Source organism: Mauremys mutica, chromosome 4, assembly GCF_020497125.1.
Source record: "Mauremys mutica isolate MM-2020 ecotype Southern chromosome 4, ASM2049712v1, whole genome shotgun sequence".
NCBI classification, from domain to species: Eukaryota; Metazoa; Chordata; order Testudines; family Geoemydidae; genus Mauremys; species Mauremys mutica.
This window is the reverse complement of record NC_059075.1, coordinates 73,609,862-73,627,462: the sequence shown is the minus strand read 5'-3', so window position 1 is coordinate 73,627,462 and position 17,601 is coordinate 73,609,862. Positions and strand designations below refer to the sequence as shown.

The window sequence follows — 17,601 nt, the reverse complement described above, 5'->3', positions numbered from 1 at the left end:
TGAGATGGCATGGGACTCAGGAAGGTGCGAGACCTTTGCGGGGAAGGTGATGCCAGTGTGGGCAGAAGTGCTGGAAATTGGGGTGGGGGGCTATGCAGGAGGGAAGGAGGCTTGGAGGAAGTAGGAAGAGGTGGTTTGGCAGCCACAGAATTACAGCAGCTGCTTGTCATTCTGGAGTGAGAGCAAGTAGCAAACCCTTGGCAGAGAGGAAGGGGAGCCAAGGTAGAGATGGAGCAAGCAGAGGACACCAGAGAGGGAGCGAGGAGATGAAGTCTGGTCTTTACAGCTCAGAGGAGAAGGCTAGGTCTCTGGAGGGGAATGCCCTGCTGCCCTGTTAGCTTAGGGTTGGGGGTTCTGTTCTGTCGTCTGAATCAGGAAGTTTGATCCAGGAAGCCAGTCCCTGGTGAAACTCCAGGGCAATGGCTTTGGGGAGAGACATAGTGGGGGTGTCCGAGGGGGGTGTCTGTCTGATTTTCTGTGCGTTGGGGAGAATGGACAGGTGTGGAGGGGGGTCAGAGCCAGAGGGATGGGAGTGTATGGGGAAAGATGGGTTTGGTGCAGAAGCTGAGTGGGTTGGTGGGAATGTGCAGTGGGAGAAGATGGTGCATGGGGATGGAAGGGAGAGTGGGAGGAGGATGGATAGGACTGGGGGTTAGGATGGGTGTGTGCAGTGTGGCAGGGGTTGGCTAGGGTGGGGAGCGTCCATGTGGCTGAAAGGCCCTATCAAGCTGGCTGACCTCACTGGCTGTTGAATCGTTTGTGATGCTATTTCTCTTCATTGTACTGCAAATGAGAGCTGAGTCGTCCTCCCCCAGAATATGGGTTGAAACTTGCCCCAGTTATGTTCCTGTTCCCCCTCTTCATTGCTGTGTATATAGACAGCTGTGCCTGGCTGCCCTCACAGGCTGTGGAGACTGTACTGGGGGGAGGGGCTTTGTCCAGGAAGGGCCTTCACACCTGGCTGGGGGTTGGGGTCTGCCTCCTGGGCTTTTCACTGAGGGAAGACTGTAACTGGAGCCACCTGGGGCTGGATCTCTGGGGGCTGGAAACCTCTTCTCATTTTGGTCTTGTCCAGGAGCAATGCTGGTCTTAGACCTGGCTGGCCAGAATGCCTCCCCCACCCCCCTTGAAGCAGAACTAGGGGAGAGGGGGGTCTCCAGGCCAGTCAGGTTTTCATGCAGGCTCCTTTCCAAGCAGCTCTTGCTGTCTTTTAAATCAACTGCTCGTGGTCCTGTGCACATGGAGCTGCCAGATGGACAGACAAGTGCAGAGCCCGAAGTGCCTGGCAGTGACAGCTGGGGCCTGCTGTAATCCTTTCAGACCCTGAGTCCACAGAATGGGCTTGAGAGAGTAGGAATCTGAGCGTCACATCCTGGCAACACCCATTTTTTCATGTTCTCTGTGTGTGTGTGTGTGTGTGTGTATATATCTTCCTACTATATTTTCCACTGCATGCATCCAATGAAGTGGGTTTTAGCCCACAAAAACTTATGCCCAAATAAATTTGTTAGTCTCTAAGGTGCCACAAGTACTCCTGTTCTTTTTGCTGATACAGACTAACACGGCTGCCACTCTGACACGTCCTCGTTAGTGTTGCTGGCGCAGGGCAGCCTGAATAGGCACTGACATGGTGGGGCACTGCTGTGCAGAAGCAGGCATTGCTGGCTTCTTGTTATGGCAAAAGGAAAATAAATGTAGAGAGAGCATCCTAGTGAAGAGGGAGTGCAATGTTGGTGCCAGAGGGGAAGGCTGGGTGATGGAAGAGAGCACCAGCTGAATGGAAGGGAAGCCTCACTGATGTGGAGTGTCTGCCTCTAACACCAGGATAATACTTCCTCACAGCTTCTGCTGTTACGTAGAGTAGAGCAAGTGGAAGAGTCCTCCTGATGGAGTGCAGCGAGAGTCACCGTGGGAAGGAGAGATTTCTTCTTCACTTTCACTTCTTCCTCTTTGGATTTGCCATTATAACCTCTTTGTAAGGAAGCAGCAGCCAGCATTTGCCCTGAAAATACTATAGTATCAGATTAGTGACTCTAGTCAATGCTTCAGGTCTTCCTCTGGAGTTGGATGAGGCTGGGGGTTGCATGTGTCACTCAGAGACTCGGTAGGTTGATTGGTTTCAGAGTAGCAGCCGTGTTAGTCTGTATCCGCAAAAAGAACAGGAGTACTTGTGGCATCTTAGAGACTAACAACTTTATTTGGGCATAAGCTTTCGTGGGCTACAGCTCACTTCTTCGGATGCATAGAATGGAACACACAGACAGGAGATATTTAATGTACATAGGTTGATTGGGTCAGAAATGCAAACACAAGTTCAGAGTAGTTCTAGTCTGGAAAGGGACTAGGGGTCATTCTACATTTCAATCACAGAGTGTGATTGCAGCTCATGTGGACACACCCAAGCTAGCCTTTTTCTTACTAACTCGAATACTGGAGCAGTGAAGCCATGGTAGTGCAGGTTTCAGCATGGGCTAGCTACCTGAATAATTGTCCAGATGGGCTTCAGCATAGGCTGTACAAGCCATGGTGCCACAGCTTCACTGGTCTAGGACCTAAGCTATCTAGAGTATGTCTACAGACTCACTGTGCGATTGCAGTATAGACGTACCCTCTGTACCAATGGCCCTTTCTTTCCCCACAGCCCTGCTCCCCTGCGCATGTATGTGTATTAGAGTCAGAATTGCTCACTTCAGTGACTAAAACACATTCTTACTGCTCTGTCCTCCTTAGCCCTGCAGAACCTACCTGGCTCTGAGAGGGTGGGAGGGTCGATCCTCTCCGCATCAGCAGCATTTTTGTTCTGTTCAGGTGGCAGAACCTGTATTATGAGTTGCTGTGTGTGACATGGAGAGAGTCCCATTTGGCCAGGGCTGGCTCTACAGTTTTTGTCGCCCCAAGCGCATGCCGAATTGCCGCCGCAGACGGCGGGGGCAGTCTGCGTGCTGTTAGGGCGGCATGCGCATTTCTTCAGCGGCAATTCGGCAGCAGCTTCTGTCTTCAGCCGGAAGACAAAAGCTGCGCTGCCGCGGACAGCGGAACATAGAAGCTGCTGCCGAATTGCCACCGCAATGCGTGTGCCGTCCTAACGGCACACGGACTGCCCCCGCCGTCTGCGACGGCAATTTGGCGCTCTGCTTGGGGGCAAAAACACACGGACTGCCACCCCAAGCACCTGCTTGGAATGCTGGTGCCTGGAGCCGGCCCTGCACTTGGCTCTAGGGTGACTAGACAGCAAGTGTGAAAAATAGGGACATGGGGTGGGAGGGTAATAGGAGCCTATATAAGAAAAAAACCCAAATATCGAGACTGTCCCTATAAAATCGGGACATCTGGTCATCCTACTTGGCTCCCAGATCCCAAGGGGAGTGTGTGGCATAGGCAGTTAGGAAGAAAGCTGTTCTTTGCAGTCTGGGCCCATGTGATCTGGAGTCGCTGTCATGGAATCCAATGATGTCATTTGTTTAGAGTCACTTTTGGGAGCCGAACTGCCCTTGGTGCCATTACACATAAGGGTTTGCTATTGTAAAAGCATGTGGCTTCACTGTCAGTGAAGAGTGCTGCAGGTCCCAGTGAGAGAGTTACACTGGAGAGGCAGGTTTCAGAGTAGCAGCCGTGGCAGAAGGCCTGCAGGCAGGGGCGGCTCTAGGAATCCCGCTGCCCCAAGCAGGGTGGCGCGCCGCGGGGCGCGCTCTGGTGGTCGCCGGTCCCGCGGCTCCGGGGGACCTCTTGCAGACATGCCTGTGGAGGTTCCGCTGGTCCCGTGGCTCCGGTGGAGCATCCACTGGCATGCCTGCGGGAGGTCCACCCGAGCCGCCTGCCGCCCTGTGGGTAAAATGCCGCCCCAAGCACACGCTTGGCGTGCTGGGGTCTGGAGCCGGCCCTGCCTGCAGGCAAATAGCACTGTTCACAACCTCCTCAGCCTCCGTCCATCCTTCCAGTGGCTCCAGGCTGTCATCTCTCTTCATTCCCTCCTTGTCATAGGTTTGATGGGTGTGGCCAGCAGCACTCCTCCTGTAGCCTGGTACTCTCCCCTCCCCCTGCTTTACCCTGCACACTCACCTCCTGTCTTCTCTTCTTTTTTCCGAGCAGAGCTGATCTCTTGATGTGGGAAGGCTCCGACTGTGACTCATGTTGCAAACAGGGCAGGAGCTGAAACTGGGCCCCATGGTGCATTGTCTCTACCTCTGGGCCTGCAGTGTATCCTGCTGCTGCTGCAGCTGATGGTGAGGCTGGGCAAATTCAGCCTCTGCTTTTCCCTACGCCCCCAATGATCTCCACACAAAAGGGTCTCTCAGAGATGCTTGTGATCTCTGTTGACTTGCCCATGGCTCTCCTTTGCAGTGCTGCCTCTCCCTGGGACTCCACCCACTCCCTAGCTGATCTGTCTAGCCTGAGGTGCTGTAGGCATGTTTAAAAAGAGTTTGTCTATCTTAGATCCCCATTACCATAGACTCTGAGCACCCCACACTCCTTAGTGTGGCGGGAAAGCACTCTTCTCCCCTCTGTACAGGTACTAGAGAGAGATGACTTACCCAGTGCTACACAGGAAGCCTGTGGAGGAGGAGTCTGGCATTGAACCCAGGTCTCCCAAGTCCTAGGCTAGTGCCCTAACAACTGGACCATCCTTTGGGCCTGTTGGACACTTGGATGAGGAAATAGGAGGAAAGGGCACTGACTAGCTTCTCGGAAGGTATGTCAGGTGGTGACAGCAGCAAGATGAGCAGGGTAGGGGCAGGGGGTTGGGAACTACATTTAATCCCTTTCCTTATAGCATCTGGCAATAGCTTCCTTTGCCTCCCATTTGGGGCTGATGGCTCTCAACTGATGCCCGGTTCTGCTGCTTCCAGACCCTTCCCTTCACAGCCAAGCTCCCTCTTCCATTTGGGTAGAAAAAGGGGGTTAGGTTTTAAACAGGAAACACATCAGTGTTCTCTCCCACCTCAACCAGTGTAGAGACTGCAGCCAGGATCTGCTCAGAGCCCTCCTTTAGCATCCCCACCATTAGGGCAGGGAGGGGGCAAAGCCTCATATATTCTTCCAAAGGCAGGGGCGAAGACCATCCTCTGGCTTCAGTCCCAGGCATCCCCCACAAACTCAGTTGCACTCACCACTTTATGGTCCCAGGAGCCAGCCTGCTGCTGCTGTTTGAGCAGCTGTCCTGCCACTTTCCAAGCTGCTACTTTCCCTCTGCCTGGGAATCCTCCCAGATAGATGCTCCAGCTCACTAGAGCACATGGGGGTGTTCTCGTTTATACTGCTCTGTTCTGGGCTGTGGGATAGACTCCCAGAGCACCTTGGCTTTTAGGGCGATCCCAGCCACTCCATGACACTAACTACCATCCGGCCCAGGCGCTCATACTTCTTCCCATCCATGGCCTGCAGTCCCCTCCATCTCTCTGTGGCTAAGTACTGGGCACATCTGGGTGTGTGCTGGGCCCCAGTGAGCTGACATAAGCTCTGGTGTATGACGGAGTGAAGGGCACCTCCGATCTCCCTCTGGTGCCGCCCAATGGTCCTCAGTGACAGGGGTGCTTCTGACTCCATTTCCTATCATTCTGGGGGAGGACCTGCTGAGCTCAGATGCAGATACCCTGAGATCTGAGGCACTCCAAGGGTCAGGGGAGGGAGAGAAATCAATCTGCCAGCTGCTGGGACCAAACACCTGCTTGATCAGACTCTGTGGGGGCACGAGAGTATCTGGTCATCCCCCATTCAAGCCCTTTGTGGCTCTCTGCATTTCCACGATGGTAACCTCAATGCATCCTATCCCTGGGCAAGCTGCCTGCATTCTCCATGCTGGGTCTGGTGCATCCGATCCCCACCACAAGGGGCCCTGCACATTCTTATAGTCCCCTGGCCAGCTCATGCGCTGATGTGGCAGCGCCCAGCCGTCTCTCCCTCCTCTGTAGCCAGAGCTGCCCCTCTGGGCACAGTGTGCAGGAGCCTTGGCAGAGGTGGTCACTATGGCAGCTGGGCTGGCTGCGATCCCATTCTGACAAGTGACTGGGAGCTGCAATGAGGCAAATGGGGACACTTAGTTCTTTGCACTGGCATGAGCAGGGCTTTTGGGGTTATGTTGGCAGCCTGTACCAGCCCTTCTGGTTCGGGAGGCATGGATCTCCCCTTTCCTGGGCAGAGGGAGGGAACTGGCAGACTCTTTATACAGCATGTGCCTTCTCAGAGGCTTCCCATGCCAAGGGCTCTTTGCACTTGGAAAGGGGAATGAGATGATTATTAGGCAGCTCAGAGACTCAGAGCTAGAGATTCCCTAGCAGATCTAAATCCTTCTCTTTGGGGGAGGTGTAGGAATGTTAGGAGGATCTGCAAACCCTGCTGATGGCAGAGAAAATCCAAAGGGCCCCAGAGACATGACACATACACAGGAAACAACTAAGTGAGACTCAGCCTAGGTCAATATAGATCCTGCAGCTGGGGAAAAATAACCCAAAAGCTCGATCCTCAATGGGAGGGGAACCCAGAGGGCAGATTCCTTCCTCTTAGGCTGAGAGTGTGTCTGTGGGGGTGGGGAAAAGCAAACAGGACAGGAGTTTACAATGAGGTGGCGGCAGAACACCAGTGACGTTCTGCGGGCTGGGTATGCAAAATCCTCAGTCCCAGACTGGGGACTTTGGAGAGACCTCACCTCAGATCCCACACTCAGTGGTGGGACACTCAGTCCCAGAGAGCTCTCATTCTGGGGCCCGAGAGGTCAATTTATGGCTCAGTGATGACTAAATGTGAGGGGGAAGGTGATGTTTGCAGGTGACTGAAGGATGTAAACCCCGAGGAGGGGAAGGAATCTTTAGGGCAGTATACTGAGGTGTAACTAGAGCGGTGGGGTGAGACTAAGAGGGGATATTTTGATTTAACCTCGGGAGGTGTCTTGACACTGAGATGTGGATGAGTCTACAGAGGACGGCGTGGGACACACAATGCTAGATTGGGACAGAGCCCTAGAGAATGTGATGGAGGGTTTAAATGGGCCCAGGGTTAGATGGGCCATGGGTCTGCTCTGGCACAGAAGGGAGAGGGATACCAGACTGGATGGTCCATCTCCCTGTGGTGGACCCTGTTCACTGGGAATATGTCCACACCGCAGCTTGGAGCGAGCCTGCTAACCTGGGTAGACAGACTCACAGGTGCTAAAAATAGCTGTGTGGACACATGGCACTGCCAGAGGCTCGGGCTAGCCACCCAAGCTTGGACCTAGGGTATAGGGTGGCTTGAGCTCTGGTGGCTAGCCCAAGCTTCCACTGGTGCTTCACAGTGCACACTGCAGTTTTTAGGACGCTAGCTCAGGCCCTGCTAGCAGGGGCGGCTCTAGGAATTGCGCCGCCCCTAGCAGGGGCCGCACGCTGGCGGTCGCCGGTCCCGCAGCCCCGGTGGACCTCCCGCAGACGTGCCTGCGGAGGGTCTGCTGGTCCCCCGGCTCCGGCGGACCTCCCGCAGGCACACCTGCGGATGCTCCACCGAAGCCGCGGGACCAGCAGACCCAGGCATGTCTGCGGGAGGTCCACCAGAGCCGCCTGCCACCCTCCCGCGGGGCACGCCGCCCCAAGCGCGCGCTTGGCGCGCTGGGGTCTGGAGCCGGCCCTGCCTGCTAGTGTGCTTCTGTCTGCCCAGGCTGGCAGGCTTGCTCCTACCTGTAGTGTAGACCTACCCCAGTGCCCGCCCCTCAGAATTTGTCAGCTAATGCCTGGAAGCAGCTGGTGGGGGTTGTAGGATCTGGCTGCGCTCATGGTTTCTCTAGCTCTGCCAGGAACACTCAGGAGTAGCAACTGCAGGATGCTTGATGCCCAGTACCAGCTTGATTCTCTGAATGGCATCTCACTGAGGCCATGTCTACACTGGGAAAATGCATCAAGTCCCCCTTTGGATTAACCATGACCAGCTAACGTGTTTTAAACACGCCTGCCTTATCCAGAGGAAGGGCAAAATTGTGTTGAACATCACAGTAGTTCAGACATCATAGTTCTGGTGTTTTCTAAAAAGATGCAGTTTCCCAGTGCAGACAAGGCCAGAAAAAGCAGGTCCTGGGGCAGGAACCGAACAGAGTAACCTTTGTGGCCCTCATGCCCAGAGTGGCATAGGCAGCGGGGCAGTTATGTTGCCCATGGGAGAAATGTTGGTCCTGGCGATAACACGTCGTTTTTCTCTTGCCTGGCCTGCTGTGATGGGAGCAGAGCGTATGTACAAAGTGCTGGCTGTGCCCTGGAGAGGTGTGGGACACAGCAGAGGAACAACCAGTGTGTGTACATACTGCCTGCCATGCTCACATACATTTCTCTTGGCCCTCTGTGCCCAATGACACTGAAGGGCTTGTACTTCCTGTGCCACATACCCAGTGTCTAGAGCTTCTCACGCCAACAATTGCCAGATGCATGACCTGGCCTCTGGCACTCCCCATCCAGGGGTTTAATGTGCCTCTCATTGGTGGTTCAAGTGTACTAGAATTCATGAGCTCCTCTGGTAACATGGAGAGTGAAGATCACAAAGTTAATGTTGGGGTGGCGGGGGAGAGCATGCAGGTGCAAGGTTTGCTTGGGATTTTCCTGCTGAAAGAAAACACAATCTGTGTGGGTCCTTGGGGCAGTGCCCCAAGGGTTGGGGTACAAAAATCCAGATCAGGTTCTTCCTCATTGTTCGTGGCTCGTTCCCTCCTGTGCCTTGAGTTAGCTCCCAAGCTACTGCCCAGGCTTTCCCAGCAGCAGCTGCAGATCTGGGATTAGCTTGTGGATCCCTCTGAGCAGCCAGATCCTCTGATGCGCATGGACAGTTGTTGGGTGATGTGGAGGAAGGCTAGGGAAGTGGAGTGGTGGGCTGGGGGAGGGACAGGGCATCTTTGTGCCATGCGCTGTTTACTGTTCCAGCTACAAGGCAGCTTTGTTCTTCTCCTCAGGACACTCTGAATAACAACTCTCTAGGGAAAAAGCACAGTTGGCAGGAGCGGGTGTCCCGGTCGTCATCCCCACTGAAAACTGGTGAGTCCAAGCTCTCAGCAGGAGGCTGCTTCTCTCACTCTCTCCAGTTTTCCCCTTCTGTCTCCTGGCAGTTCCTTCAGTGCCTGGATCTCAGAGGAACAACCGCAATCCTGCATCCTCCCAGTGCCCCTTCCCTCTGGCCTGTGCCCAGTGAGGTGGGTGCTGTGCTTATCCACAGGCTGATGGAGGAACATTTGGCCAGCTGGGAGTTGATTCCCCTCTGCCCGCCCCCTTTTACTGGGTACCTGCCCCAGTTGGTAAAGTCCTTCCTTTCCTGGTGTCCTGGGTGCTGGTAGCATTCCAGCTTGGACCAAAAGTGAGAGATGGATTGTACTCAGATGTTTTTGTAGCAACCTTGGAGCATGAATAGCTATTCTGGGGGTAGCGATCAGGAGGCAGAGCCCAGGATAAGCTCCTGATCCTACTGCGGCCTACGGATATGCAGAAGGGTAATCTGAATATTGTTTAGCTGGCATGGGACGTAGGCTCAGCAGGGAACTCTTCTTCGGCCCATAACCTCAGTCCCAGCCCCGGGGGGGGATGGGGGGGGGCTGGCAGCAGCTTGGGTATGTCCTCACTGTGTATCCCAGCACAGAGTGCTCCTAGGCTGCTTGTGCTCTGGATTTGATGGATGGATATTGCTCTTTTTCTCTCTCCCTCTTGCCCACCCCACAGGTGAGCAGACCCCTCCCCATGACCATGTTTGCCTAAGTGATGAGGTCAATCACCAAAACAGCACAACCTCCACCAAAGATCGGGGCACGTCCACAGAGAGCCCGTGCCGGCGCACAGCCGCCACACAGATCGCCCCTGCCTGTGTTGTGTCCTCCCGGGTGCCTGAGAAGCACCAGGCTGCCGGCCGGCTCCCACCCCACAACCCCAGTGTGGTGGTGGTGACGAGGGGGCCAGAAGCCCACCGGGACCGCATCCGCTACCAGACGGACGTAAGGCTAGAGGCCACTGAGGAGATCTACCTGACACCTGTACAGAAGAACTCGGACCCACTGGAGTCTGAGAAGCCCTTCCTGTCACAGTCCAGTGAGAACCGCATGTCCATCAGTTCTGACATCGACACCTCCAGCTACCCCCCACTGATGGGGAAGCCCAACCCCTCCATCAGCGAGGAGGACGAGGTGCTGGACTACATGTCCTCGCCCGAGAAGATGAGCCTGCCCAGGACCTCGTGCAGCAGCAGCAGCAATGGTGGCTACCGGCATGGGCACAGCCTCCAGAGGGCGTCAGTGAGCTCAGACACCAGTGCCCTCTCTTACGACTCAGTCAAGTACACGCTGGTGGTAGATGAGAACGTGCAGCTGGAATTAGTCAGCCTGAAGCAGTGCTACTCGGGCTACAGCGACGAGAGCGACTCAGCAACCGTCTATGACAACTGTGTCTCCTCACCCTACGAGTCGGCCATTGGTGAGGAGTATGAGGAGGATGCGCTGAAGCGTGATTCGGTCTGCCTGTCTGAGGACTCCACCCCCGAGGCTGACATCCATTTCTCCAAGAAGTTCCTCAATGTCTTCATGAGTGGCCGGTCGCGTTCCTCTAGTGAGTCCTGGGCTAAGCGGGGAAGGAGGAGTATGAGATGGGGCTCAACATAGATTGGGCTCCTCCTCCAGTGAGTGCTGAGCCTGGGAGTGGGGGTTGGGTGGCAGAGGGCTTTGTAACTGTATTGCAAAGTGATCCTGGTTTTCCCCCCTATGTCTCCTCCCCTCCTGTGGTAACCGGACACTTAGTGTCCAGTCAGTACATCTGACTGGATACTGCCAGGTCTCCTTTTCGACTGGACTTTCCAGTCGAAAACTGGACACTTGGCAGCTCTACCCATGACTTACAAATTGCAGCAACCTCCACTCTTGTAAGTGCTCTACAATCTGAATGGTTACTTGCATTGCTTTGAAATTTGGTGTGCCTCATTGGGGTTCAGGGTAGCATTAGTGAACCACATTTGAGGTCATTTGACAGAGAGGTTCCCAAATTACAGGTCTCCCCCAAAAAACATGGGTTAACTTCTGCTGCCTTGTACTGTTAAACAGATACCACATAAGGGAAACATGAAGTACATGCCAGGGCACAGCTGCTCCCAGAGTGGGTCCTGAGAACAGTCTCCCTCACTCATCCCCCTAGAGACTGTAATGTTCCCCTTTGCATACACAGGTGCAGAATCATTTGGGTTGTTCTCCTGTATGATCAATGGGGAGGAGCAGGAACAGACTCACCGCGCTGTCTTTAGGTGAGTGTAGACGCACCCTACACCCCAGTCCAGTCAGCCTTTCTTCCCAGAGCGCTTGTTCTGTCTCTAGCCCAGAAGATGGGGGGAGGGGGGACTTCCTCACAACAGGTGCTGCTCTGTGCCTGGCTGTACTGAGCCCATTCCAAATCTCTGCTTCCCTCTCACCAACATGCTTCTGGGGGAAGGGGAGCACCAGTGACCAAACTCTTGTAATTGGCCTGTATCAGTCCCAATTCCAGCTGGTGCACAAGCTAAGCAGTATCAAGCCTGGTCACTACTGGGGTGGGAGACCTCCAAGGAAATCTGGAAGGGTTCTGGGTGATTCAGTAGGGTCCCCTTTTCAGTGCTGACCTCAAAGCTCCAGGATGGTATTGAGGGCACTGTGCTGTCTGTCGATTGTAACCCTCATGGTCATTAGGGATGCCTGAGCTCTTTACTCAAGCCCCGGTGTGCTGGCCAGTTGCAGCTCTGGGGAGGCCATTTTGCCTGTTTCTGCCTGGCAGTGTGTGACAAATGTTGCAGTCACATGCAGTATCTTTGGGGTTCATAGGTATGAAATCTATGAATGGTTTAGGTATGATTGTGTTCCACTCCCCGGGGGAGAGTTACCACAGCTCCAACAGGAACTAATATCAGTGGGGGGTGACTAAAGCAAGTCATGGAGACTAAACAACTCTAAAGAGATACCATCCTCTGCAGTGGTTTGTATATACTGCTTCAAACTGGCTTTTCCAGAGACCAGGAGACACAGAGGGCTTTTGGTATAAAAGGCTGAGCTTGAACTGACTCCAGGCTTTCTTTCTGATCCAGCAAGTGGACAGGACCTTCTGTCCAAGGGGTCCCCAACCCTTGTGGAAGGATTGGAAAGACGTTGGCCTACTAGGGCCCCATATGATTGATGGGTGACTCCTGGTCTGGTTAGCGTGTGATTAAATCAGTTTGTTGTTTTTATTACGTTTTCTCTCTAACGCTTTTAACAGAAGAATAAATGGGCTTGCTTAGAAAGAGCTTTGTGGTAACTTGTAGCTGCTGGCGGTGCACTGCTCACAGCCCTCAGGGAGAGACAGCAATGCACAGGCACTGGCCGTTAGACAGACTGGCTTGCTGGGGATATCACAGAGTAAGGGCAGGGAGATGTGCAGCCTTAAAATCCATAGGCAGAAGGGAGTGGGACAAGGGACCTTTAAATTGCCGCTGGAGCCCCGGGAAGTGTGGGCCAGGCACTGTGGATGGGCTGGCAGGGGGATGCTGACCCTCAGCCCCATCCCTTCTGCCTGAGGTCCCGCCCCTTCAGGGGCCAGAGCTGGCCCCCGTACCTGTAAGTGTTGAATGTTACTTTCACCCCTGGGTGATGGCTGGAGACCTGACTGGGCACTCTGGAGTGGACCATGGATTGGGGTTGGGAGGATATACAGTTGCAGTTACCCTGAAACTGTGGCACAGAGGATTCTCCATCTCAACCTGTCCCTAGCTGCTAGGTAGTGTTGTAGCTGCTAGGCAACCAGTGCTCATTGTTGGCAAAGTGCTGGTGACTTCCCCCTCAGGTTTGTGCCTCGTCATGCGGATGAGCTGGAGCTGGAGGTGGACGACCCTCTGCTGGTGGAGGTGCAGGCAGAAGATTATTGGTACGAGGCCTACAACATGAGGACAGGTGACCGGGGCATCTTCCCTGCTTACTATGCGATTGAGGTCACCAAGGATCCTGACCACATTACAGGTACTGGGCCCCTCTCTATAGCTCGCATGTTGCCTCCCAATCCTGACCTACAGCATGTCCCTTGCTATTCCAGCCTATGGCCTCTCCTGAGCAGAGGCTGCCAGTCTTGCTGGGGTGGAGAGATGATTATGTTGTGCACAAAGTTCAGTTAAGAAGTAAATAGAGACCGTGCCAACTTCTGTTCATAGCTCTGTGTCCCAGGACCTCTGCCTGGAACTTTGGGAAGGGTGCATCCGTAGCCCTGGGATGCTATGGGTGTGTGCATGTTGTATGGATGCACACTGATGCCATGGGGGGGGGGTGTACACACGTTTGCACGGATGCGGTGTGAGTGTGAGTGTGTGTGTGTGTGCGGGGGGGGCACTATGCACTGATATGGGGAGGGGATTGCACATTCTCATCTGCTTTGCACTTTATCTTCCAGCCCTGACCAAGAACAGTGACTGGATGGATCAGTTCCAGGTGAAGTTCCTTGGCTCAGTCCAGGTTCCATATCACAAAGGCAATGATGTGCTGTGTGCGGCTATGCAGAAGGTACAGCAGCCCCTGAGTCCTGGCCTCCCAAGGGGGCAAAGAACCTATATTCCTACCTGCAGAGCAAAAGGCTTTCTGGGAAGATCTGGGAGCAAGGCAAACATTTCCCTGGGGATGGGAGGGGGGCCGAGACCTCATTTGGGGGAACGAGGGCGGTAAGTACTCATGTGGTTTGTGGGTGTGATGGTCTGTCCCTTTGTCTCCTCCCAGATCGCCACCACCCGCCGCCTCACTGTGCACTTTAACCCACCCTCCAGCTGCATCCTGGAGATCAATGTGCGAGGAGTCAAGATTGCTGTGAAATCTGATGATTCCAAGGAGCAGAACAAGGTAACAGACCTCCCGACCATCAGTTCTGCTCACATACATCTCCGGGCTATCCCTGCTCCACCTGATCACATTCTCAATGCCCAGCATATCACCCGCCAGTCACAGCTCCACATTAGCTCATGCCCACTAAAATAAGGACAATATTCTTATAAAAGCAATAAGAGATCCCTGATTTGCACCACTACCTAATTGGTTGTTTCTGGACCCCAGAAATGCACCCTGAGGGGTTGGAGTTTATATAGTAGGATCCACCCCTCCCAAACACAACAGGATCTACCTCCCAGGGCCCTAGCTTCAAGTCCAGCCTCCCAGCCCCTGAGGGGAGCAGAATCCCCTGCCCACTAGGCCCTAACACTGAGGTCCACCCTCCCAGCCAGCGGGTGCACTACTTCACCAGAATGTTAGTGAGCTGAGCTGCTCTGATAATCTGTGAGCTGTTTCTAAACCCTTCTGCTGCTATTTTGAGTGCTGCTCTTGGATCTGAGCAGCAAAGCTCTTTAGATGGACATTGGAGGCTTCTGATTAGCGTTCTGCATAAGTAGCCTATGCAGAGCCTACAAGAGGCAGGTGCGGAGCCACATGAGGCCTTTAGGCAAAGCCATTCAGAAAGCCTTCCCAAATGGTGATGCAGTTTCCCTGCTGGAGTAATTCAAGGGTGCCAGGTACTAGCAGCCTGGATTTTACTCAGACTGTAATTAAGGGACACTGTCAACTTGATTATTTTTAAAACTAATATTTAAAACTTCCGGTTTCTGATAGGACCCCTTTAAACAGTCAGGCCTGAGTGATGGATTTAATTCCTGTTGTTCTTTTACATTCCCATTGTGCCTAGGAGCCCTGTTCAGGGACCGGGAACCCTTTATGCTGGGTGCTGTACAAAGAGAACAAAAAGATGGTCTCTGCCCCAAAGAGCTTACAAGCTAAATAGAAGATGAGACCTCAGATGGACAGAGACAGACAGGGGAATACAGGGAAACAATGAGACAACATTGGTTGGCATGATGGGCAGTGGTCTCAGCACACTAGGAGCCTAACTGTTGTCAGGTTTTTGGTAGGTGTCACAGCAGAGGAGTTTTAAGGTGGATAATGACTTGAGTGAGTTTTGTGGGTGTTCACAGGGAGCTCCTCCAAATCAGATGGGGCAGCATGGGAGAAAGTGCAAAGGTACTTGTTTGAAAATGTAACAGGTGGGCGATGCAGCATTCTGAAGGAATGTGAGTAGGCAAGGTTGCATGAGAGCCTGGAGGAGCATTTTAGCTGTGGGAAAGGCCCTAGCTTAGAGATATTAAATTATATACATACATATAACTGCTTTTCTGCTCCCTGGCTGGGGTTTATAAAGGTCTTTTCAGAAAGGGAAAAACTGACTATACAGGGCAAACAGTGACACTGATGCTAAAAGTGCTCTCAAATGCACAAAGAAAACCCAGAGGAACTGAGCAAGAGCTCTGTGTAAGCTCAAAGCTGGTCTCTCTAACCAGAAGTTGGTCCAATATAAGAGATGACCTCACCCACTTTGTCTGTCTCTCACTCACACTCACAGAGAGAGAGAAAATGCTATGCCCGCTGTGAATGCTAATGTCTGTCAGTGATGGGAATCATGAGCCTAACCTGTAACAAGAGCAGCTATAGTCCTTCCCAGAAGAGGTGTGATTTCACAAGTAGACAGTGCCTCTTGCAAGTTCATACCAGGGAGAGGTTCAAGCTACCAGCTAGAGCCAGGAATCATGCCTACAAATGCTGAGCAAGTTTCCCCCAGCTCTGACAAGGCACCTCAGCCCTTGCTCACAACACCCCCTGAAATTCCAGGCTCAGGCGCCGCGCACAGCCGTGCTCACGCACCTCAGTCCTGATATGTTATCCCAGTCCTGGATCCACCCCCACTCCCCGCAGCCCTGGCCATGCCTCCCCAGCTCTGACCTGCAACACCTTGCTGTATTGCAGTCCAGACCTCCGCAAAGCAGTCACCAATTGTCAAATTGTATGGAGGTTTGTGATGGGCAGAAATGGGGTCAGGCCAAGAGACACTTTCATGTGGGACCTGATTCTGTATCTCCATGGGTGAGAGATGGGCAGCATGTTACCCTACTGCGCCCCATAGTGGCAGCCCTGTATCACCCTAGCAGTGCAGGCTGAGTCTGACAGCTCTTTTCTCTGTCCCACAGGGTAATAAATGTAGCCACTTTTTCCAGCTGAAGAACATTTCCTTCTGTGGATACCATCCAAAGAACAACAAGTGAGTGCCCACGGGCCCAAGGGCCTCCGAGATCCTGATCCTGGGGGAGAGAAGCCCCCTTTCCTTCTCAGCCTGCTCTCTTATAGACTCAGTTGTGTTCCCTGGGAGCAAGGGTGGGAAAGGGCAGCATTCCAGCTGTCGTCGTCGTTCTCCTCCTCTTCCTCCCTATGGGTTTCCCTTCCCTGTAAATGCTACCCACTTTTCCCTGCAGCTCCAGGTGTGGACCAGCCCTGGGAGTTCGATGCTTTCTGCCCCAGGGTCTTGTGATGGTTAAAAGGTATTTGCAGTGGGTTCCAAAGCTGGGGCTAGGAAGGTGCAGTGAGTGATTGTTATTGGACCAAAGCTGAGTCACTGGACAGTGGAAGGGTTTTTCCTGTTGGGAATTTTCCTCTTTTCCCCATTTCATTGTGCCCAGGGCTGGGCATTTGCATAAGCGTCACAAGTGACTCTTTTTGGGATCCTTCTTTCTTGGGGCTCCCTAGCCCAGTATTGTCCCCCTGCCACCAGAATTAGAGTGGCTGGATCCCAGTTTCTAGGCTCTTCCCACCCCTCCCCACTTCCCAAAGGCCCTGCTGTGAATACTTCCTGGCTCCTGGGCTGTTGTTCTAATGGGGCATGCAGCCTGGGGGGCAGGCAGACCTTCCTCTGCAGCACAGCCCTGTGCATGGCCTCCACTCCAGCCTCACCTGCTCTCTTCTCTCCCAGATATTTTGGGTTTATCACCAAGCACCCAGCCGACCACAGATTTGCCTGTCATGTCTTCGTCTCAGAGGAGTCCACCAAGCCGCTTGCGGAGTCTGTAGGGTGAGTCCCGGGGGCAACTGGAGGAGGGGATAGATCTTTCTTCTCTCAGGAAGCAGTTTCTAGTCCCCGCTCCAGGATCTGTTTTCTGCCTCAGTTATGAGACTAGGCTGGGCTGTTCCCTGGGGCGCTACTGCCTTGCCTTGAATTGTGGTGCTCTCACCAGCTATGGACCATAGGCTATGGACTGGAGCTGAGCTGAGCTAGGGGTGAGGAGCTCTGGTTGGGGCAGCCAGAGAGAGTGAGGATTAGGTTACTTAAACCCCCAAGTATTTTCCATGGCAGTTTAGTGCTGTGTAGAGAAGATCTTGGGGCTGACATCTTCTAGGGATATGGGCCAGTTAGAGCAAGACTGCTGTGCAGTGGACACGGGACTGAGAGCCAGCAACTGACTTCACAGGAGGCCCCAACCAGCTGAGACATTGTATGGTGATAACTGATGCCTTGGGCTGGGTTGGAGCAGGTGCCCTAGAGGTGAAAGGCTCTGGATCCCAATCCCCTGAGCCACCCCAGAATGGAGCACTTGTCCAGACAGGTTTGGAACTGCCGCTGAGTGCCACACAAATGCTCTCAATAGCGACACCATGTGGCTGACCTGAGTCCTTCTAGCTACTCAGTGGTGAGGCCTATGGATCTGTGTCCATGCCATTCCCCACTGCTGTGCGATGTCAGGTGAATGGTTCAAGGATGGATTTGGCCTCTGCGTCTCCATTCACACACCAGTGCCGCAGGGGAAGGAGCAAAGGATGGAGGGTTTGCAGGACTG

The 17,601-nt window shown here is 53.7% G+C and overlaps 1 protein-coding gene across 9 annotated transcripts in view; it reads left to right on the top strand.

Moving 5' to 3' along the window:
- Nucleotides 1-17,601, top strand: part of MAPK8IP1 (mitogen-activated protein kinase 8 interacting protein 1) — a 51,490-nt gene that overhangs the window by 30,637 nt on the left and 3,252 nt on the right. For all 9 annotated transcript variants that reach the window (XM_045014904.1, XM_045014910.1, XM_045014912.1 and 6 more), the window contains 8 exons: nt 8,900-8,981; nt 9,657-10,532; nt 11,142-11,217; nt 12,762-12,934; nt 13,359-13,468; nt 13,679-13,798; nt 15,964-16,034; nt 16,740-16,838. In XM_045014904.1, coding sequence (XP_044870839.1) covers nt 8,900-8,981; nt 9,657-10,532; nt 11,142-11,217; nt 12,762-12,934; nt 13,359-13,468; nt 13,679-13,798; nt 15,964-16,034; nt 16,740-16,838 — 1,607 coding nt within the window. The remainder of the gene's footprint in view (nt 1-8,899; nt 8,982-9,656; nt 10,533-11,141; nt 11,218-12,761; nt 12,935-13,358; nt 13,469-13,678; nt 13,799-15,963; nt 16,035-16,739; nt 16,839-17,601) is intronic.